The sequence below is a fragment of the Vulpes lagopus genome, chromosome 1 (genome assembly GCF_018345385.1).
Source record: "Vulpes lagopus strain Blue_001 chromosome 1, ASM1834538v1, whole genome shotgun sequence".
Lineage (NCBI taxonomy): Eukaryota > Metazoa > Chordata > Mammalia > Carnivora > Canidae > Vulpes > Vulpes lagopus.
In genome coordinates, this window is record NC_054824.1 from 157,017,029 (window position 1) to 157,040,932 (window position 23,904).

General features: G+C 35.7%; 2 protein-coding genes across 4 annotated transcripts in view; one reads left to right on the forward strand and one right to left on the reverse strand.

Moving 5' to 3' along the window:
- Positions 1 to 3,876, reverse strand: part of NME7 (NME/NM23 family member 7) — a 259,381-nt gene extending 255,505 nt beyond the window's left edge. The window contains exon 1 of one of the 3 annotated variants that reach the window (XM_041752560.1): positions 3,574 to 3,876. In XM_041752560.1, the coding sequence (XP_041608494.1) occupies positions 3,574 to 3,594 (21 nt within the window). In that variant the 5' untranslated portion in view covers positions 3,595 to 3,876. Of the gene's footprint in view, positions 1 to 134; positions 224 to 3,573 lie in introns of those variants that run through there. The other 2 variants (XM_041752542.1, XM_041752568.1) reach the window with 2 other exon arrangements.
- Positions 11 to 22,711, forward strand: BLZF1 (basic leucine zipper nuclear factor 1). Its single transcript, XM_041752529.1, has 7 exons — positions 11 to 376; positions 1,604 to 1,679; positions 9,686 to 10,125; positions 11,646 to 11,845; positions 13,784 to 13,912; positions 16,518 to 16,737; positions 21,335 to 22,711. The coding sequence occupies exons 2-7, from the start codon at positions 1,649 to 1,651 to the stop codon at positions 21,518 to 21,520; spliced, it is 1,206 nt and encodes a 401-aa protein (XP_041608463.1). The 5' UTR covers positions 11 to 376; positions 1,604 to 1,648; the 3' UTR covers positions 21,521 to 22,711.
- The last annotated feature ends 1,193 nt before the right edge of the window (positions 22,712 to 23,904 follow it).

The following is a 23,904-nucleotide window of genomic DNA, read 5'->3' on the forward strand; positions in this document are numbered from 1 at the left end:
CCCTGCTTGCCTCTTTCCAGCATCATCACTTGGTTTGGTTGATAGGTGACCCGGAAGTTAAGTGCAGAGACGCCTAGAGCTCCAGATAGTCTATATTTTATTTTTAAGTAGGAATCCATCCATTCTTCACTTACCGAAGCCTTACACCGTACGTGCTGGGTTACTCGAGTTTTAGGCCACCGCAGCGTTATTTACCTTTTTCTTTTGGAAAATGATTCCGGAAACGAACCCCTGGAGAACAGGATGTGATTAATAGTGAGCGAGCAGCTGGATGTCGGGAAGGCCTGGGCGGGTCAGCTTCGGAATGGAAAGGAGTGTGCGAAGTTAAGAGGCGCGGAGCCCCACAGTCTGTACAGAGGAGTGGGGAACCTGGGCGGTGAGTCCAGGAACTGGTTTGGCCGAGGGGCGTGTTGGAGAGGGACGGCGGTGTGGGTGGGAGTCAGGTGCTCAGACGCTGTGGATTGAAGGTAAGGTTGCCTTGGTTCTGGGAAAGCTTGTGCAGACAGGGACGGAACTTCGGAGTGGGCTCAGCGGGACTGCAGAGGTTGACAGGCTTGTCGTGTCCACGACGGTCACTTCGTGGTCACCCTTCCCCGCGGGTGGGGACCTGCCGGGAGCCCCTCGCGGTGTGGGTGCTGTGTGCTGCGCGGCGGCCCAGCGCGGTGGCTGGCCTAGTTGCCCCTGCGAACGGGTCTCTGGAGACCTGTTTTCAGGGCAGTAGGGGAAGATTTGGGACCCTTAAGGGAGGTAGTTACGGAAGACTCTGTGCCGAGTTAAATCGAATACGGTTTGTCGTGAACCAGATGTCACCTAATGTACAGTTCGTCATATTCCTGTCACTGCTCTAGCGCCATGCTCCTGCTCGTGTTCTCCAGCGAACCTTAGGCTTTACTGTAAGGCCATACGGACGTTTCTGAAGACATAGGTTATGCCATTTTAATTTTTATTCCCAAGAAAATGCAAGTTATGAGTATTTTTGTCGTCTGTTTAAATTTATAAACGGAAGCTCCTCTCTGATGTATATAGTGAGCAAATTAGTATCAAACGTTAGTATCACTAATGTCCCCTGAGAAAGCAATTACTTTAATCCCTTTAAAATTACTATTGTCGGGCGACTGGGTGGCTCAGGCGGTTAAGCGTCTGCCTTTAGCTCAGGTCATGATCCCAAGGGTCCTGGCATCTAGTCCCGAATCAGGCGCCCGGCTCAGTCGGGGCAGGGGCGGGGGTCTCCTTCTCCCCCTCTCCTGCTTTCTCTCTCTCTCTCTCTCTTAAAATATTTTTTAAAATATCCCGTTGTCTTATCAGTGATGCAAAAGCCCCTATGGTAACTTCACTGCAGTTTCTTAACTAAAATTCAGGACAGATACCTGGTAGAGTATCCTTGGTGAAAACAGTGAAACAAATTTGAAAGTAAACCACCAGTAAATTTTTTTGTTACATAACAATATCCATATCATAACAGTATCACTTGTGAAATTGCATTTTGAAATGCATGTCTACTAAATGCAGAAACAAGTAGAATATTCTAACATCTAAGTTACAGGGACTTAGTGACTGTCTTTATATGATATGGTTTTAATTCTTTCACTTTATACATTTTTAGGTTTTTCGGTAGAAGTTTTGAGGTGCATTTTCATTGGTTAAAAAAATGACTACTCTTGAAAGTTTAGATACAAAAGGTAAGTGTTCTTCTTTTGATGAGAATTGTTTTTAAAACATACAATTTATGACCATAGGATGAAGGCATGTTTGAGCCAGGTTACTAAATCTCATAGAGCTCTTGGGAGCCATTTGTATTTCAGATTTCTTCATGCTTGTTTTGTAATGCAGTGTTTACATTTCAGTACTCAGAAATCCACCTGAATATTAACATACTTGGATAGTATTCATTACAAATGTTAAACTACTGTTAAACATTTAGTGTAAAAGCAAAGTTTTGCAGCTATGCTTTCTATACACTAGAAGATTAAGATTTCAATAAACAAGAAGATATATATTTTTAAAGATTTAAGTAGGTGGTCGAGCAACTAGGAAGTATAAAAGACCTCTCTTTTGCTAGGTTATTTTGCTTGGGCTGCTATAACAAACCACCACAAACTGAGTAGCTTAAACAACTGAAATGTATTGCCTCACAGTTCTAGAGGCTAGAAGTCCAAATCAAGGTCTATAGCCCTGATTTCTTCCCTTTTGTGATTCAGGCCCTTCTCACCTACTGACCATGTTCACAGAGGTGTTAGTAACAGTGTTAGCATGTCCCAAGGGGAGGGCCTCCTGACTCAGGTTATTCTTGGGTGGGGTGAGTTCCAGAGATTGGGGCTGTCAGTGAGAGATGGGAAACTACTTTCCAGAAGCCAATTTGTAGCAAATAGACCAAATAGGAAAGTCTGAGACTTTTAAATATTTAGAATTCCATAAAGCAGCCTAACTTTAACACTCATTCTGTGGAGTAACATGTATTAGATGAAAAAGGAATCCACAGGTAGATAAATTTGGGAAATTCTGGATAAAAGGAGGGATTATACTATAGGACCTCTCAGAGCCATTAGCATACTGATACACTGTGAAGCTGCAGAGATGTAGTGCACAGCCTCACCCCCACGTATGTTACCAGGGAACTCTTTATTCATGGAGCCTGTGACAAAAAGAATGTTTAGATTCCATGTCAGTGAATGTGGGCTAACTTTTAAGTCCACTGTCTATAACATTTTTCTAGTTTAATAGTCACTAAACCTTATTAAATGATATTGGTGACATTTAAAAGAATATTGATTTTAAATTACTGAGTGACAATCCCTAAATTGTTAACTGTTTGATAGCTGAATCTGCATATATTCTGAAAAGTTGGTCAGACCATAACTGAGTTAGGAATTAATGCTGTGGTGTGAAGGGGAAAAAATAAGCAGTTTTTAAATGAGTTAGTTTCCCATCTCTCACTGACAGCCCCAATCTCTGGAACTCACCCCACCCAAGAATAACCTGAGTCAGGAGGCCCTCCTCTTGAGACATGCTAACACTGTTACTAACACCTCTGTGAACATGGTCAGTAGGTGAGAAGGGCCTGAATCACAAGGGATGAAATCTGGGCTATAGACCGATTTGGAAGTTATTCTTACAGATAATTACTGATGCCCTGAGAGCAGAAGAGAAAGAGGGCTGAAACATATTAATATTGAAAAGATAAACCAGAGGAAGAAGAGGATGAAGAAAGAAACAGAGAAAATGTTGCTAGAGCACTGGTGTCCAGTAGAACTTCCTGCAGTGATGGAAATGTTCTGTATCTGCATTTCAAATGCAATAGCTACTAGCTACATGTGGCTAATGAGCACTTGAAAGTGGCTAGGTGCCTGAGGAACTGAATTTTTAAATTTTTAAAATATTTATTTAAAGTCAAATAGCCACATGTGGCTACTGCATTGGAGAGTGAAGGGCTGAAAACAAGAGTAGTATCATGGAAATCAAGGAAAGAAAATATTTCAAAAAGTGGGAATGAGCAAGAGTTAGTTTTGGGGTGTTAAAATGAAATCTTCTCAGTAGCATATTAATATTGACAAGCTTTAGTAAGCACTTACTCACCTTTTCTGTACCAAGCACCATTTCCTTAGTCTGACAATGCAAAGATTAGGAGCCACACCCTGTCTTGTGGAGCTCCCAATAATCAGGTCTGTGAGAAAAACAAATTATTTTAAACTACTCTCAATACTTGCATTATTCTGAAAGCACTGAGGGATGAAAGGAGGATAAGGTTAAATGATCTGCCCAAAGTCACACAATGTGTGGCAATAGAGACTTAAGGCACTTTGACCTAGAGTCTAGTGTTCTCTCTATTGCACCATCCTACAGACATAGAGAAGTTTTATGAAAAAAGGAGTAATATTTCTTTAATGACAGACTATAAAATCCTATTCTTTTTTACCTCAGTATTCTACAGCAAGCATTGGCAAGTTATGGCCCTCAGCCTCCTGAGAATATTTACAAATCAGTTTGATGATGGGGAACACTAACTTTGAATCCCACTTAAATCAAGAGTTATCCCAAATAAAAAAGAATTCTGTGCTTCTCATTATTAGACCTTTGTTACAAAAACAAACAAACAAACCAACCAAACTTTACTCAATTTCTTATAGTTTGAGTTTCATCTTTGAAAATGAGGGATTTTTTTTTCTTCTTTATATAAGTACCTATATAATATCCTTAGCTTTGCTAAATTAGCAAAATGGTCCACAGACCCACAGATAATTCTTATCTGGCCCTTTATGGAAAAAAACTTGCCAACTCCTTTTAGAGAATATTATTTGTACTTTCCCTCCACTTCAATTATCTTTGGGGAAGGCAATAAGTATGAGCCATAACCTTGAGATACATTTTCATTCTTTGATAACTGATCACAAATAGAAGTAATATTGGCAAATAATTGAAGAATCGTTTTGTTTCCCTTCAAAGAGGGGGAAGAGCAGATAATGTTTTGCTTTACTTAAACATCATTCATAACTATGGAGCTGGTAACATGAATCATTCATTGCCTTCCCACCTGAGAGATGATAACTGCTCAGGAACGTGTCCTAGATTGTGCTCAGTACCTATGTAATAAAGACTTCTATGTGTGTCATAAGGAAAAATAGAATTATGAAAAGCAAGTTGCCAGGTGAGAAAATGGAAAGCCCTGACCCACTCACCTCCTTGCCTGTGCACATTAGCTAGAAGCATAGTTATCACAAGAGTTGTTACAGCTGCCATGTCATGTTGTACAACTCCTGCACTCATAAATGTTTGAGTAAGTAGAACAGTTTAAATAAAGTTAAGAGTACATTGAGGCTGAACCAAGGTGATAGAATTTCTTCACTGGAATTTTTATATGTGTTTCATTTGAAAGGAGATTTATTTTAAATACTCATTAATGTTACTTTGTCTTTTAAGTTTAGCAGTAACTATTATTTGATTTGTCCTTGAATCTCCATTACCTAAAATTGCAACTCAAAAATGTTAGGACTTGCCTAAAAATCCTATCATGGCATGGTTTAATCATGGCAGAGTGTTACACCTGCTTATTTCTTCAGCTTCAGTGGACCTGAATGCTATAATTCTAGTTTGTCTTTTTGTTGTTTTTTAAATTAATCTGTAGTTAATTCATGATTCTGCATAACTTCTTAAATGACAGAATGTCTTAGTGACAAATTTATTTTAGATAGAGGTAGACAAAACTTTTTAAAAGCAGATTTTAAGAACATGGGAGCAGGCCTTTATTTTTGAAACAGTTCAGTGGAAGTTCTCCTCCTAAGTGCTAACGTCCTACAGCATATCTGAAATACCAAACTATTTCACTTTCTGAAGTAATTCCTTTGTTCTTCTTTTTGAAAGTGGAGTTCACCCAAAGGCCCAAGTTAACATTCAATATGGAAATGACAAAATATTTTATTCTAATGGAAAATGTTTTGTAAAATAGAACACATTATACATCAGCTATCTTTGCACCTCCTCTCAAACATAATTCAAGATTCTCAGTACACTGCTACATATTTAGGGAAAATTTCCCCCAAAAAATCTAAAGTGTAAAAACAGTTCTAAAGTCTAGTGATATAAAATAAATAAATAAATAAATAAATAAAGTCTAGTGATATACTTTTGTAAGACTTGAGCATAAGAAAATAAAAGTTAGAATTATATTTGATGGCATAACTGAAGCTTGCTTTTTCCCCTTAATCAAGATCCAAAGTTTATTAGGGTTTTTAAAAGAATAATAACAAAAGCAGTAGAAACTAACATTTAGTGAGAGCTTACTGTGCCAAACACCATTCTAAACACTTTACATGTATTCTGATTTACTTTTTTAAGTATTGTGTTAAATCATTGATGTTGAGCATACAAAAAATAAAACTACGTAAGAGGGACCCCTGGGTGGCTCAGCAGTTTAGCGCCTGACTTTGGCCCAAGGTGTGATCCTGGAGTCCTGGGATTGAGTCTCTCATCGGGTTCCCTGCATGGAGCCTGCTTCTTCCTCTGCCTATGTCTCTGTCTCTCATGAATAAATAAAATCTTTAAAAAAAAAAACACACAAAACAAATAAGAACATAAGACAGATCTACTGACACATTAGAGAATGATTTCGTGAGGCAGTTTGACAATACAGATCTTCACCTGGCATATTAATTTCATTCTTGGGAATGTGTTCAAAAGAAGTTGACAAAAATCTGTAGGCATAAAAGCATTATTCACTAAAGCATTATTATAGTAAAAAGTTGGGAAAAGTCTAAATATCCAACAATGGAATAAGTAAATAATATTATATTAACTTGAAAAAATAATGTAGTCATGAAATGAAAAATATGAAGACTGCAGCAAAATAGAAAATAGACTGAGCTTCTCAAGTTAATTATGATTACAAACAAAAATAATGAAGTAATGTAAAGGAATGAAAAGTTATTTTAGAGTGATTTAGGTAATTTTTTCTTCTTCATATCTTTTAATAATGTAATGTTAAAAACTAGAGGATACATGTCTGACTGTGTGAAGATAATCTGTTCTGCTCTGCAGTTTCTGTATCTATATAACAAAGTTTGTGAGAAAGAAAAAAAGTAAGCTCATTAAAAAATAGAAAGCTAATAAATAAACCTCAGAAAGGTTTTCTTGTTAGGTATTTCCCTTGCTAGAAAACATCTTTATAGGTAATTTTTTCATAGTTGTTTTGTTTTTTTAAAACATCATCCTGGGCAAGCTTACCATTTCCTGTGGTTCTTTGCTGGCAGATTCCATTTCTAGGATGAGAATCAGGAATCAAGGTGACAGCAGTCTTTGCTTGATAGACTGTTACATAGATCCCTTTTTTTAATATGGCTTTGTATGTTGGAAGTTCTTAAGAAAGCTTTAGTTTTATTTAATAAGACATTATTGCTCTTATAATGAAAAAAAATTGTTCTCCTGACTTCATGGGTTACAGTGAAACATGATTAATTAGTAATTAAATATTAATATTTAATTGATCAGGACATGATATCTAATATCATAGGTACTGATATCTAATAGAAATTGAGGTGAAGGACATACTTTGGCTTTTTTTTCTTTATAAGTAGGAATTCTGTTTCTTGTCTTTGCTTTAGAAGGTATAAGTATAAAAATATAATAGTAATGAATTCACTAAAGATTGGTCCATGATTGTTCTTATTAACATTTCTCTAAAAATAAAATTTTGGTAGAAATTTTACACCACATATTGCACTCTTATTATATATTACCCTGTAATACATGGCTTGCATGTTTTCTTTTTATATGTATGTCCTGTCCCCTAAATTAGGTAGTGCAGACTTCTATGTTCAGGAAATTACTATCTTATACAATGTCTGGTCAATATTAGGTACCAAGCAGCATGGTTGCTGCCCATGACCGCTCAAAGATAGTCATTATAATCATTGTTATATGTGCTCGTACTTTGTCCTTCCCCTTGTTATCATTCATTTATTGTCTATTAGCTAAGCAGTACTGGGTGTAAGGCACATTGCTACAAATATGGTAGTAAACAAGAGAATCATAGTCCCTACCCTCATAGGACCTACATCTTAGAGGAGGGCACAGATATTTGTATAACTAATTACATTGAGGGGGAAAATGTCAATTTACCATTTTGATAGATAGGGAAAAGGAGAAATGCAGTCTTGCAGCGGGTGCACACAAACAGGGCACGCAGCCTAATCTGGGAAGGTGAGAGAAAGGCTTTTCTTAGGAAAGAATTGAATTGAGATTACAAGGAGGAAAAGGAATTAATGGCAGGAAAGAGGGAGTTGGGAAGAACATTCTAAGCAGAGAAATGTCAGCAGAAGGAGTTTTTAAGACATTAAAAAAAAAAAAGCAAGACAGGAACATAGTGTCTGAAGGAGTCACCAGCTGAAGTTGAGAGTCGAGATAGATGATGGGAGGGCCTTGCAGACCAGAGTAAGGATCTTGGTTTTCCTTCTGAGTGATAGGAAGCCACTCGGGTTTGATGTAGATGAGAGCCGCTTTTTATTTTAAAGTTCACTATAACTGTTATGTAAATTCTTTGGGCTTTTGTAGCTGACAAATATGCTTTTAGCAGGGGGCAATACCTTCAGATTGATGAGGCAATAATTCTGGTTTGTGGAAAGCCTCTCAGACTAATTAACAGCTTAGCTCTGGAGTCAGATAGGGACTTAAATCCCAGTTTGACACTGATGATTTGGACAAGCTATTTAACCTTTCAAAGCCTCTGCTGTTCTTAAAAAAATAGGTACAATTATGCTTACCTCATGTAAAGCTTAAATGATATAATGCATCAGAAGGACTTAAAAGAATCCTTGGCATATAGTAAATTGAATAAAAATTCATAATTACTATGTTTATGCTTTGGCTTCCACTTTCTTAAGCGTAGGCTGGACTTGTAAAATGGAACAAAATCTAACGTGTAGCTCAAAGGGATGTTACTGGAAGTACTAATTCGAGAACTCTTATGTAGGTTAAGTATCATCTCAACTACCTCCATCTGTCTCTTCTACTTATTTACCAGGGCAAATCTTGAACCACTTTGTGCCTCATTTTCTTCATCTATAAAATAGAACTAATCATACATACTTGAAAAGCACATTGTAAGGATTAAATGAGTTATATGTAAAGTATTTAGAATAGTGTTTGGCACATGGTAAGTCTTTTACAAGCGTTGGTTATTCATTACTTAACATTTTCTCATTTAAGACACAAGGTATGGATATAGATATCATAAAATTTGTTTCATGAAGGTTAAAACTAAGGCTCAGATAACTGTAGGATTTTGTCCGTGATTGCACAGTAATGATGGAAATGAGATTCAAAACCAAATCTGATTTATCCCAAACTTCATGTCATTTCTATAATACCATGCTCCTTCCACTTGTTTAGGGCAGGATGCCCGCTCTTATGTGTTTATCAGAATTATTGGAAAGATGCGATTAAGTTTCAAACTATTTGAAATAGTAAGTGCCTAAGGCATTCAGAGAGTATCCTGGAACAGTTGGGAGGATCGAATGCAAAGAGTAGTGTTAAAGCTAACTTCTTAGGGGTAAGTTTGAATCACAAATCACAGTGAATGGCAAAAAAACACCATTTAAGAGATAAGAAGTAGCAGAAATAAAAGCCTGATTAGGGCCTAGAGGAGAGAGTGTTATCTGGTTGGGTAGCTTGTGCGAAGCATTCTTTGCCAAGAGTTCACAAAACAGGTTGAATAGATTTTGAGGTAGATGGCTTCAAAAATGCACTTACATTTAACTTACATTTATTTTTATATTTAACTAATGTTATGGAGTATCTCCAGCGTGCCAAGTGTTTGATATTATTGCATCTTTCCTTACGGCAATCCCAGAGTGTTCTTACTATCTCCATTTCACAGAATATGAAATAGAGATTCAGGAGGGTTCAATTGTTTACCCTGGAGCATACTAGAAAGTAGAAGTTGGAACCAAATACCCTGATTCCAAATCTCTTACATTTTCTACCAAGAGCAAAACCATTTACCTAAGGAAAGTTCAAACCTATAAGTCTTTTTTCATCTTTTACTGACACCTGATTGTTTTGAAAATTAATTTTTATTCTGAATTGTTTGTATTCTTTTTAGTGCCAATAATCTTGAATGTAGGATAAAGCATGTCTTGGCATTTTCCTTGGTATTCCTTTTTAGCAAGTAGCTTATGTTTTGTTTTTCCTTTGATAGTCACCCTTACTCCAACCCCAGTCCGAGGAGCAGGAGATGGAATGGAAACTGAGGAGTCACCTAAATCTGTTGAAGTTACCTCTGGAATCCAACCCATAAAGCATCACATCCTTCAGAATCCACGGAAGAAAGCAGTTCCAGGAGAAAGCCCAGGAGTTCTTCAGCTAGGAAAAATTCTCACTGAAAAAGCAGTGGAAGTCGAAGCTGTAAGAATATTAGTTCCTAAAGCTGCTATAACCCACAACATCCCCAACAAGAATGCAAAGGTTAAGTCTCTGGGACATCATAGAGGAGAATTCCTTGGCCAGTCAGAAGGAATCGTAGAACCCAGAAAGGAACTATCAGAGGTAAAGAATATATTGGAAAAGCTCAAGAACTCTGAAAGGAGGTTACTACAGGACAAAGAAGGTCTTTCAAACCAGCTCAGAGTACAGACAGAGGTAAGAATAAATAGCTTTAATGAGCACTCTCTTTACACCTGGCCCTTTTAAGCCTACGTGTTAGAAAACTATATTTCCTCTTGGAATGTCATTTATTTTGACTTGACATTGCTCTAAAGATTTTCTCTTAAATTTCTCTTTCTCAGCACCTCTTATAGAACTAGTAATATATTGGGAACTTATACTCTAAATGTGGTTAAAGATGGAAGTATACTGGTGCTTTGATCAAGACCACTTATATGGTAGAAAGGAAGTCATGGTTATAAAATTCCAGACCAAAGATGGGCCAAATTAGACTTTGAAATTCACTAGTTAACAATTCCTGTTTTAAGGATCCGTAAGTTCCAAGTATTTCTGTTTTATGCATATATAATATTTGGGATAAAGAGAATGGTGAGGTAAGGGTTAGTATCTTAATTGTAAATGGAAAATGATCTATAGTGTTTTGTTGTGTTTCTTTAATCTTTACATGTTAGTAAACATTTCCTTATCCTCATCCTTTTTTTGTTTCTCTATTAGACTCTTCATCTTTTTGCCAGATGTTAGCCTTTACAAGTGACACTATATTTAGTGGTTCTTATCTAAATATATCTTTAATATTTTTTAAATAACTAATTTCTAATTACAAAAGTAGTACATATCTACTTGTAAATATTTTAGAAAATACAAAAAATGAAAATAGTACCAACTATAATTATACCATCTAGCTAAAATGCGTAATTATACATATTGAGTTCATTTTTGCCTTTCTTAGTTATTAACATTTTCCTATGTCACAGAATATTCTTTTCCAATATCATTTTTTAATACCAGCAGTGGTCTTTCATTGCTGTACCATATATCAATACCTACTACTATTGAACATTTGTTTTAATTTTTCACATTTTAGATAAAGAACATGCTTATAGATCTCCTGAGTTGCTTCCTTTGCTTAAATTCTTAAAAACGTATGGTGTAGGGAATGCATGAGTAGCTCAGTCAGTTAAGCATAGGACTCTTGATTTTGGCTCAGGTCAAGATCGTAGGGCCGTGGTATCGAGCCCCACATTGGGCTCCACCCAGGGCATGAAACCTGCTTAAGATTCTCTTTCTCCCTCAAAAAAACAAAAACAAAAACAAACAAACAAAAAACTATGACACAAAGAAATTTATTTCTAAATGCTGATAAAGATTTAAAAAGCACTAAAAAAATTCTCTGTCATGTATTTTGGCAAAATTTATTGGTTTAGTTTCTAATTTTTGCCTTCAATTGTTGACTGGAAGCAGTTCATAACTTTCGTGGTAATGGTACTCTTATTAGAAGAGACTCAGTTTATAATCACATAGAGTATAAATATAAATATTTAGAGATAGAAACAGATGGTTTATATAGATTATGAAACTTTAATATTGCTATTTGATATGCACTTTAAGGAATGGAGGTCCATATACATGGAACGTGGTTTCTCTTTTTTCATTTTGATACATTAAAGTCACTGACATTACTTTCAGCTGGTTGTAATGGTCATGTTTTCTTCTAGGTCAATCGTGAGTTAAAAAAGTTGCTAGTGGCTTCTGTTGGGGATGACCTTCAGTATCATTTTGAACGTCTATCTCGTGAGAAAAATCAGCTTATTTTAGAAAATGAAGCCTTAGCTCAAAACACAGCTCAACTTTCTGAACAGCTAGAACGTATGTCAATACAGTGTGATGTGTGGCGGAGTAAATTCCTCGCAAGCAGGTATTTTCTGTTTTAAATAGTGTTTCATTTCCTAGCTTTTGCTCTGTCGAATTTTTTACCGATAACCCAAGAAAATAGACAGTAGTGTGAGAATTTCTGACTTAGATTGTCAAAGTACTTCATATATTTATAAGTATGTATCGACTGTCCTTCCTCTAGATAGTCATATAGTAGGCTCCCTAAATAGAAAAGTGATATCATAAGATTCTCCCACATTCCAGAATTCTAGATTATTCCTCTATAGTTGAAATTACTCCTCCTACAATGTTTAAGAAACAAAACTAAACTCAGACCTCTTATAAATAAAATAAAATAAATAAAATCACAAAAAACAAAGTATTTTTCCCCATCTTCTATCTGGAAAACTCAAACATTATTTCCTCTTCTGTGCTCTGTTCTCATAGCTCTTTTAACTGTATTAAGTATACAAGAGAGCTTCCCAACCTTTTTCTGTCCACACACAAACAGAAAACAAAATTATTTGCATGGTATACTAGATGAGGCTACTCTCGATCAGAGTTGAAACCCCCAGGGCCCTCACCTAGGTCCATGGATACACTGGTAGTTGGGAAACTCATATATTGCGAATTTTGGACTCTTTATCCCCCTCCTTCCAGCACTGACTGGGGGATAGGGTCTGGATGGTATCCATCTGTATATTTCCACTGTTTAACCATATGCTTTACACATGGTTTAGTAACTGTTAATTTGAAATTCCATTATCTGGAGATTTCTTACATAACATTAGACGTTTCCAGGCTGTATTTCAAGAATCATTCTTTGTGATGAATAAATTTGTAGGAAAACATTTCTTCATGCCTTAATGTCTATGATACTTTCCAGTAATTGACTACTCTCTTAAAGTCCTTAATTTGTTTTCTAATTGTGTTTGTATAGGATGGTATGTGGAGAAATGAATGTACTGTTTATTGGGTTAGAATGAAAGTTCATGCTCACTGAACATTTTAAGAAGCAAATCATGCATGTGTCATACAGATTATTGCAATATTAACTTTCTTAACATCCTTATCAATGCTGATGGTAACATTCTAAGGGCAATAAAGCTTAAACTCAACTTTATTGATATTTTAACTGATTTAATCTTTGGTCAGTAACACTGTGGTCCTAGACTTTAGTTTTAAAATTTTCAGCTAAATAAGCATACTTTAAAATTTTACTTCAACTCTGTTAATAGAGAACTGGTTAAATAAATTTTGGTACATCCAATCAGAAGAAAACATGAAGCTGTTGTTTTTTAAAAAGAGAGCTCTATATTTGCCTATATGAAAGAAAAAATAAATTATTAGATGAAAAAAAACAGGGCATAGAAAATTTTGTATTAAGTAATCCCTGTTTTGTAAATAAAATGGATATATTTATTTTTAACATATACTTTTATGTTGACATATGTATTTTTTTTTCCTAGAGAAATATATAAGAAACTGTATTGGTTACATTATTGTTTTTAAGAGAAGGATAGGAATGCTGGACAGGAGATAAGACTGAATTTCCCTTTTATATCAGCCTTTCTGTATTATTTAATATTTTTTTAAGGACAAGAAGGTAACTGAGTGATAGGAAAGCAGTGCTTTTTGTTTTCCTCTAAAATTTCCTGTATTTAAAAACATTTAGTTAATGTTATTTTCTTCAAAATTTGGTCAATCTAGAGTAAGGTGGAGGTACATTCCAAAAATCACTCTGTAGAAAAGTTAAATAACTTTTCCTTTGTTGTTCTGTAAACAAATATTTTGAAATCCCTTTAATGAGTTCTAAGATCATAAACATTTTAAATGCTTTTTAGTGAAAATTTAAAAACTGAGAACTTGACTAGGTTCAGTTCTTCTTTGTAAGCTTTTGAAAATAAAAGTAGTATATTAACTTCTTTACAGTGTGTTATTGTCAGAGAATGTATATAAGTGACATTTTAATCTTTTCCAGGGTTATGGCAGATGAGTTAACCAATTCCAGAGCAGGTTTACAGCGTCAAAACCGTGATGCACAGAGTGCTATTCAAGATCTCCTGAGTGAACGGGAACAGTTTCGTCAGGAAATGATAGCTACCCAGAAGTATGGCACTCATTACATTCTGAACTCTTCTTCTTTCTCTTGCAATTTTTGTTATTGTGATAGTTGTTTACTGTCTCTACATTTAATAACTTATGAAACATACTTCAAGTAAGCATTTTAAAATAGATGCCCAGGGAGGGAAGAAGACTAAAGAAATAAGATCACACACTTCTTACATTCTTAATTAGAAGAAAATTAATTATAGCCATAATAGAAGAAATCTCTGGATTTAAAAGTAGTTTTTGGTTATAGTTATAGCAGTTTTGTATAATTTTCTTCTTCTTTTTCTTTTTTTAATTTAAATTCAAGTATCCAACATACAGAACATCATTAAGTTTTGCATAATTTTGGTAGAAGCCAAAAAGTATACATGTCTTTGTTTGGAAGGAGATCTTTCTGAGGACTGTTCTACAGTATTAGAGTTTACTTTTATGTCCACAGGCTCCAGAACTATCAAAATAATGTTCTTTCCTAAAAATAGTTTGTACTGCTATACACAGATCTTCCTTGACTTATAATGGGGTTGCATCCCAATAAACTCATCGTAAGTTGAAGATATAAGTCAAAAATTAATTTAATGCACCTAATCTACTGAACATCATGGCTTAGCCGAACCTACCTTAAACATGCTCAGAACACTTACATTAGCCTATGCTTGGGCAAAATCATCTAATACAAAGCCTGTTTTAAAAGAGAGTGTTGAATATCTCAGTAATTGAACACCGCACTGAAACTGAAAAACAGAATGGTTATACAGGTACAAAATTGTGAGTGTATCAGTTGTTTACTCTCCAGATCATTTAGCTCACTAGGAGCTGTGGCTCACTCCCACTGCCCAGCAACATGAGAAGATATGGTACTGCAAATTGCTAGACCAGAAATAGATGAAAATTCAAAATTCAACGTATAGTTTTTACTTATTAAATGTTAACCACTTTCACACCATCGTTAGTCAAAATATCATTCATCGAACCGTCTTAAGTCAAGGACTATAATTTATTACAAATCAAATCAGTAAGAGTCAAAGAAGAAATCACAGGGGAAATTATAAGAATGAAAAAATAATGTAGATGACCTTTGAACAACACAGAGGTTGGGGAGGCTTACCCCCCATGCAATCCATGTATAACTTGTGACTCCCCCTAAAATGTAACTACCTATAGCCTACTTCTGACCAGAAGCCTTACTAATAATACAAATAGTTAATTAACATATATTTTATATGTTCTATGTATTATATACTACATTCTTACAATAAAGTAGGCCTGAGAAAATACTAAATCTTAAGGAAAAAATAAAATCCTCAGGAAGAGAAAATACATCCACAGTACTTTTTTCCAGCCCTGATTCTTTATTCTGATTACCCCTATTCCTTGATCACATAATCTTTATATATATTTATCAAAAAAAAAAAATCAGCCTTTCAGTGGACCCACCAGTTCAAACCTATGTTGTTCAAGGGAAAACTGTATATTAAAATACCAGATTTCATGGGAGGCAACTAAAGAAGTGCTTAAAGGGAAATTTAATACTTTAAATACTCATAATAGAAAAGAAGAAAGGTCCTGTCCGTAATATAAGTTTCCTCTTTAAGAAATGCAAAGAGCAAATTAAGCAGAAGAAAGAAAACAAGAATGAAAGCAGAAATAAATGAAATAGCCAGATGCTGGTTCTTTGAAGAGATAAATTTAAGAAACTTCTAGACAGTATAATGAGGGGGGAAAAAAGAAAGAAACACATTACCATTATTAGGAATGAGGAAGGGAATATATTACTTAGATTCTATAGACATAAAATGATAAGGGGACATTATGTACAATTCTGTGCCAGAATATTCAACAACTTATATGAAATGGACAAAGTTCTTAAAAGACACAAAACTACCAAAGAGTGCTCAAGACAAATACCTTGAACAACCCTAACCTATTAAAGCATTTGAAATTTTAGTTAAAAACCTTCCAATAAAGGAAACTCCAGGCATATTCACTGAAGAATAGTAGCAAGCAACTAAGGAAGAAATAAAGCGAAATTTACACAAACTTTTCTAGAAAACAGAAGAAGGGAACAATTTCCAACTGACTTTTGGGGCAAGCATTATCTTGATACAAAACTAGACAGAGACATTACAAGAAAGCTACAGACCGATATTTCCAATGAATATAGATGCAAAAGTCCTAATCCAACAATATATAAAAAGATTTATACATCATAGCCAAGTACACTTTATCCTAGGACTTGTAAGTTAGTTTATCATTCAAAAATCCATTCATGTAGCTCATAAAAAAAGAAATACTCAATAGATACACAAATCAGATCAATAGTCCTATACCACTAGATGAGTATACTAGTATATTTTACCTGTACTAAAAACTGAGAACTAAAAAAAGTACTGTGTTGAATGACTTCCAGATAACTACCTGATAAATATATAAATGCTTTCTGTAGTCTTAGTTTACCAGAATTCCCAATTTATTGAACTCTGAGAAAAAGATTTGGGAGAAATATATTATGCGATTTCAGAAGAATGTTTCTCATTTATTTAGTATTCTTGATTTTCATATTTTGTCCGCTTATTAATATTCAGTGTTCCTGTGTCTTTATGCAGATTGTTGGAGGAGCTGCTAGTGTCCTTGCAATGGGGAAGAGAGCAAACTTACTACCCTAGTACACAACCTCACACCACAGCAGAACTAGCATTAACAAATCACAAGTTGGCAAAAGCAGTAAATGCTCATTTGCTGGGAAATGTTGGCACTAACAGTCAAAAAAAGATTCCATCAGTGGTTGAATTCTGCAGCACCCCAGCAGAAAAAATGGCTGAAACGGTAAAATATTTCTCTTTTGTGGACTGTGGAGTTTCTAAGACTGTCCTCTTACTGAAAGGTGGTATGTTTAATGCAAGGTGCTTGGCATTAGGAGTTAGGAATTATGGGATCTAAACCTGATTCTCATGCTAATGTGCTTGTGATCTTGGAGAAAATTATTTCCTTCTCTGTGCTTTAATTCCTGAAACATTATTACTCTGTCCTTAAGAAGAAAAATGTAGTTGCTTTGAAACAGCATGTCTTTTAGTTGTCATTGATAATCATTGATAATCTTGTACCTGAGTTCATTGTGATATGAAAACTAGTGTAGAATTTTTAATTCAGTAATCATGAGTAGATAGATAATAGATTGCTTCTGACATCACAAATTATTTGTTAATGCTCATATATAGATGTGAATGTGCCAAATCCTGCAGAATCAAATAGTGTACACCTACTACTGACAGTCCTGGATTAATTCAGGGTTCATGCTAATGAGCTGTCAATGCTGTGGTCTCGTGGTCCCACTGGCACAGCCAATATCACTCTGTTATGTTTCATTGTCCAACTCCTGTGTCCCTGTCTTACGCCTCATCATTAACCAGAACTGTTCCACTTGTAAAATCAGTTCAACACCTCTCTCTGTGACCTATAATCTCAACCTTTTTTCCAGCCCTGATTCTTTATTCTGATTACCCCTGTTCCTTTATCACATAATCTTTATTCCCTTGATCCCTACATTTTTTTTTCTTCATCACATCAGCTCACTCTCCAGGCTTCTTTTCCCATCATAACTTGCCTGGATGTCATTTGTAAGTGTCTGTTTCCCTCATCATCCTTCTCTCAGGTATCCAGAAAACGTCAGTCCTTCAGCTACTTGCCTTGTTTCTGTACCTGTCAAACTATTACCTCACATTCAGCAGATGGCTTCAGTTCCTAGTTCACAAAAAAAAGAAGGAAGAGGCAGAAAATTTCCTTAAGGTCTCACTTGATATCTAGATGCCTACCTGTAGAGCAACCAGCCTTGTGTACATTTCTCTCACTGGAAGAGGTGTCCCTTCTCCCTCCTCCCCAAAGCACGGCTCCCCTCCAGGCCTGGTAGGCCTCCCCAAGTTATCCCTTCTCTCTATCGGCTCTTTCTTCTTTGGCTTATAACACACCCACATGTCTTCCATCTAAAAAAGAAAAAACTTCCCTCTAGCCTAAGTTCTTTGATAAGGCCTTATCACCTTTATAGGCAAGAACAAGTATCTTGTACAAACTGTGCATACTTGTATGTACCTGTGTACCATCCATTCCTCAGTTCCTGCCATCACTTATCCCAGTAGTCTTCCAGTGCCGCAGAAAATGTGCGGCATTTTCTGAAAATGTGCTTGTAGAAAGGTCATGAATGCTTACTTTACTACCATATATTTTGTATATCAGCACTCCTTCCTTGATATTCCCTTGACTTCTGTGACCGTACTCTTTCTTGGCCCTCTTCTATTCCCTCCCAGAACTCCTCTTCGTCACCTTTTTTCTATTTTAAGTGTTGGTATTCCATAGGAATCTGTTCCCCATGCTTTTCAAACTCCCTTAGTTTCTGCAAAACTGTCCACTGCCAGATCCTCACTACTGTGACCATTCCTTTGCAGTATTTGGCAGGGGGTGAGCCATCCTCCTACGGGGCCCACTCTTGAGCCTTTCCTCTCATAACAGACTTCTGTATTCTCTAGGGAGGATCCTAGTCCCATAGTTTTATGCTTGAGACTTCTGAGACATTTTTCCTGGGTTCAAGAGAGATATCCAGTGTAACATCTCTATATGTGCATCTCACAGACAGCTGAAAATAGGACAATCTCTTTTCTCCTTGCTTTGACATCTGTATTTCTGCTCCCCTTAAAAAGAAGACAACCTGCTTCTTGTCCTGTACTGCCTATCTTAGTGAACTATATCACTATATAGATGTTTTGAGGATTTCATAAAATAATGCATATGAAGCTCATCGCAGATAGATTCCAGTATATGGTAATTTCTCAATAAATGGTAGATATCATTTTTATTATTATTTTCTTCATCTCCATAATCCTGTTGGTTTTACAGATCCTGTCAGTTCCTTCTAATTTATCTCCTCTTCCAAGTTCACACATCTGTCCTCCAGCCTTAATTATTGCAGTAGCCTCCTCACCAATACCCCTTGCTTTTTACCTGCCTCCAGACTATCCTCTACTGCCAGTTATTTTTATTTAAAATACCAGACCAAAAAAAAAAAGGAAAAAGCCAATCCACTTGTGTTGGTACTCCTATTCAAACAGATCCCAGTCTGCTTCATTATGGAATCTCAATCCTTCCATATTGTATAAAAGGCTTTTCAAAATCGTTATTCCATCTCCTCTTCTCAAGGCTATTAGCCAGGTGTCCCCAGTCCCCTACTCTTCAAGTCCCAGCCGCATTAACCACTTTTCATTGCAGACATGCCATTGTATCACAAGCCTCTGTGCATACTTCCTTCTGCCCAGACCACCCTCCCAGCAACTCTGTACCTTTAAGAATCAGCCCTTCCTGAATCTCACTGGCAAACATAGGTGGTCCTTTCCTCAGGCTTCCGCTGTATTTTGTGTATTTATCCCTTGTGGCTCTTTACCATGTTAAATTGCAGTTGTTTGATTCTCCCTCTCTCTCCCAAACTCTAAGCTCTTTAAGGGTGAAGGCAGTATCTTATGTCTCCTCAAGATCCGGCATAGTAATCCTGTACATATACTAGATGCTCAGCTATTCACATAATGAATCAGTACCCAAACTAAATTCATCATTTTTATCCTTTCTGTTCTCCTTGTTGGGAAACTGTCACTGCCTGTGCGATTGCTGCCAGTGGCATGTGTTATAATTGACTACCCCACCTTTCTGGAAACACTTGCACTGACTTACATAACTGCACACCCTCCTTGTTTTACTCTTCTCTCTGACCATTCTATTTTACTGTGCAATGGTGGGTATCCCCAGGGCTTTGTCTAGACCCTTTATTCACCATATTCTGTTAGTTAACATAACTGACAGTCCTGCTTTCTTAGGGTCTCGTGAGGCTTTCAGCCCCATTGCTTCAAGGTCATCATTTCTTAGCTGGATTACTGCAGTAAACTCCCTTTCTTTATTCTTCCCTTGTCTCTTTTAATGCCCACCTTTTCCCCTATCTTCCAACTCTGTGTAGCATGATTTCTCTGAAAGGTACCCTGCTTAAAATCCTTCCACATCACCTACAGAAATCTATCTGTACTGGGATCTCAGTCTCCTTCTACTGAAGTCATTTGGTATTTTGTTTCTCTCTCTCCAGAATAGAATATAATAACATAGAGAGTATTTCCATACTTTTCTTATTTTCCCTTCTAAATTTATAAGCAACTTTAAGCCCTTCATCTTTGCTTGTCGTCTAGCACCCAACCAAACTTTACAAAAATAGAAGGATCTCAAAAACTAAATGGAAAAAGCAGCAATCTAGTTGAAAAACAGAGGTCCTAAAATAGAATGCTGGCTCTTAAATAGTGCCAGGCCGTTCTTAAATTAGCTATTGCTCTTTGGGTATGGTGGTAACTTGGAAGAAACATGGCTGGACAATATGAGAGTGAAAGAAACAGGCATATCCAACCATAACTGAAAGCTCCTTACATAAGGCATAGGCTTACCTTAAAAAAAGAGAGAGACAAAGGGACACCTGGGTGGCTCACCAGTTGAGCCTCTGCCTTTGGCTCAGAGTATGATCCCAGGGTCTGGGGATCAAGTCCCACATCGGGCTCCCTGCATGGAGCCTGCTTCTCCCTCTGTCTATGTCTCTTCTTTATCTCTCATAAATAAATAAATAAAATCTTTAAAAGAGAGAGAGAGAGAGAGAAAGCTCTTTCCCCACTGCTTTTTCCAACTGTAGTACCTACCTCATTTGCATCATAACCCATCCTCCTCACATCATGATCGTCAAGAGAATATAAACATGAGAAACAGGAGCTTTAAACAAGCATGTTATATTTGTCCTTAATTAGAAATTCTTTTCAATCCAACAGTTCCCCCTGTTGTGGGTCTCAGTAAAGGAAATGGCAGGACAAGTCAGAGCAGAAAAATTAGGAGAACATGGTATCCATGAAACCTAAGAAACAAGAACACAATTGTTAGCATAAAATATGGCATATACATTAGAAATAGAGAAATGAAAAGCCATTGATTTTACAAGAAAATTATTAAAATCTTTGAAATAGGATTTCATTAGAAGAATGCAGAATCTTGATTCCAGGCAGTTGAATGAAAGATCATAGAAGGAAAGTGGTGGGTACTTTTTGGTTAAGGATAAAAATCAACATCACTTATGGTAGAATTGATATAACCATATTTTTTCTTCTGTGTTTTCATGCTTTTTCACCAATATCTATAAAAACATTAATTTCATTTTTGAAAAATAGGTAACCTAGGTAATGTAATAACTAGACATCATTGTTAAATTTAGAGCTTTTTGGAAAAAGGATAAGTTCTCTAACCAATCAAATTCATCATTCAGATGTTATTTTTTATGATCGTTACATATTAATGAAATGGGGCTTAAAGGTAGTTATACATCACAAGGCATATATCTGACATTACTTCTTATTTTCCTTAGGTTCTACGCATTTTGGATCCAGTTACCTGTACAGAAAGCTCACCTGATAATCCATTTTCTGAGTCTTCACCAACTGCCTTACTTACGACAAAGAAAAATATTGGACGATTTCATCCCTATACTAGATATGAAAATATAACTTTCAATTGCTGCAATCACTGCCAGGGAGAACTTATTGTCCTTTAACATTCAGTATGTTGGAGGCATGCTACAGGCACTTGCTTCTTACCCAAGAGTCATTATTATTTAGGAGCTGGAGTTCTTATAATGATAGAATGTCCCTTTCTATTTAAGTAATATATATCCCCAAAGATGTTTCATGTCCTGGACCATAGATTACCCTTTCTTAATAAATATCTCAGGGTAAGAAAAGAATGAAACTGTGTAGATATATTTAAAGTAGATGATGCTTTCCAGGCTTACATGATGCTTTTCCTAAAGGACTCTGAAAGAAAAAGATCCTACCTTTATTTTAGGCCCTAAGTTATATCTTGCTATGTATTTAATAAAAGCAAATTAAATATTGGTACTCTAATGCAGGGTGAGTCATATGCAACTACACCCATTCATTTACTGTTCCCTATGGTTGTTGGATGCTTTTATTTTTATTTTATTTTTTTTTTTGACAACTACAGAATTGAATAGATGCAACAGGGCTTGTATGGACTGTAAAACTTAAAATAACGTATCTGGCCCTTTATAGGAAAATTTTTCTGGTGCCCACTCTAAAGGAATAATAGCTGGTAGGGGGATAGGTAGAGTGTCCATCTATCCATAGATAGAGGGGAGTGTCCACTTTTTTTTGGACTACAAAGGCGGTTTATGGAAATACTATGGGTGAAAGGACTTATATTTTAAAACTAAATGCTATATGTTAAGGAAATTAAAAGCATTTTATAGCTACATTAGCAAGTCTTTCAGCAAAACTTACTCTCATGTTGGTTTTGTGTGGGGGAATTCCATAGTTTGAATGGATGCAACATGACATATATAAGAGAAATAGATTTTACTGAGCTCATTTTGATAAATGCAATACAATAGGAATATCTGATTTGATATAAAATATAACGGAAATAGTAGGATCTTTCTAGAACATTGTACAAATTCAAGATGCAATCCATTAATAATTTATATTAATATATATTATTGTATATTTATGACAGACCATCATGAAACACCCCTTTATAGACCTTTACAAATATCCATAATATGTTTATACCAAATTACACTATATTAGGTGCAGAATTGCTTATCAAAAGAGAAATCTTCTGAAGACAAATCTGGTGAAATAACATTTTAATGTCAACTTAGTGATTTTTTTGTCTGATTCATCTGAGTTATACTTTGAAATGGCAATAAATTTCTCTACATTCTTTATTTTGAATATTGATTTAATGTGCTTTTCAAGTCCATCTAATTTACTATTTATAATTGATTCCTCAGCCTCTCCTTTAGGTTTACTTAGAAGAAAACAGAGGAAAAGCTTCATGACATTGGATTTGGCAATGATTTCTTGGATATGGCACCAGAAGCACAGGCAACAAAATTAAAAATAGATAAACTGAACTTCATCAAAATTAAAAACATTTGTACATCAAAAGATACTACAGAATGAAAAGGCAACCTACAGAATGGGAGTAAATATTTGCAAATCATGGCTTATAGGGGTCCAGGGTCCAGAATAAATTTCTATAACTCAGCAACCAAGAATCAAACAACCTAATTTTAAAAATGGGGAAAGAACAGGAAGACACATTTCTCTAAAAAAAGATACACAAAATGCCAATAAACATATCAAAAGATTCTCCACGTCACTAATTATTAAGGAAATACAAATTGATATTTGCCCATTCAATGGCTATTATCAAAGATAGAATATAGTGTTGACAAAGATGTAGAGAAATTGGAATGCTGTGCATTACTGGTGGGAATTAAAAATGGTGTGACCACTGTTGAAGACAGTATGGTAGTTCCTCAAAATATTAAACATGCAATTACCATATGATGCAGCAATTCCACTTCTAGGCAGATACCCAAAAAATTGAAAGCAAGGACCCAAATAGATATTTGTATACCAGTGTTCACAGCAGCAGCATTCACAATAGCCAAAAGGTGGAAGTAACAGGTGTCCTTTGATGGATGAATGGATAAATTAAATGTGTATACATGCAATGGAATACTAGCCTTAAAGAGGAATGAAAATCTGATAAATGCTACAGCATAAATGAACCTTTAAACATTACACTAAGTTAAATAAGTCAGAAACAAAAGGACAAATAGTGTAGTTATGTGAAATAATTCATAGTGACAAAACGAATAACAGTTATAGTGGGCCATGGGAAGGCAAGATGAGGAGTTTTTAGTAGATACAGATTTCCCGTTGGGATGATGAAAAATTCTGAAGATGGAAAGTGGTGGTGATTGTACAGTATGAATACTTAATGCCAGTTAATTATGCATTTAAAAGGGGCCAAAATGTTTTGTTATGTATATTTTATCAAAAAAAACAAATTATATGTACATTCATAACCACAGACTAATGGCACACTTCTGCAATGGTTGATTTAAGA

Excerpts from the sequence above, each read along its gene's own strand:
- BLZF1 (XM_041752529.1), top strand. The coding sequence starts at position 1,649 with ATGACTACTCTTGAAAGTTTAGATACAAAAG. Across the intron at positions 10,126-11,645 it reads AGCTCAGAGTACAGACAGAG|GTCAATCGTGAGTTAAAAAA; the intron begins GTAAGAATAAAT and ends GTTTTCTTCTAG. Across the intron at positions 11,846-13,783 it reads AGTAAATTCCTCGCAAGCAG|GGTTATGGCAGATGAGTTAA; the intron begins GTATTTTCTGTT and ends AATCTTTTCCAG.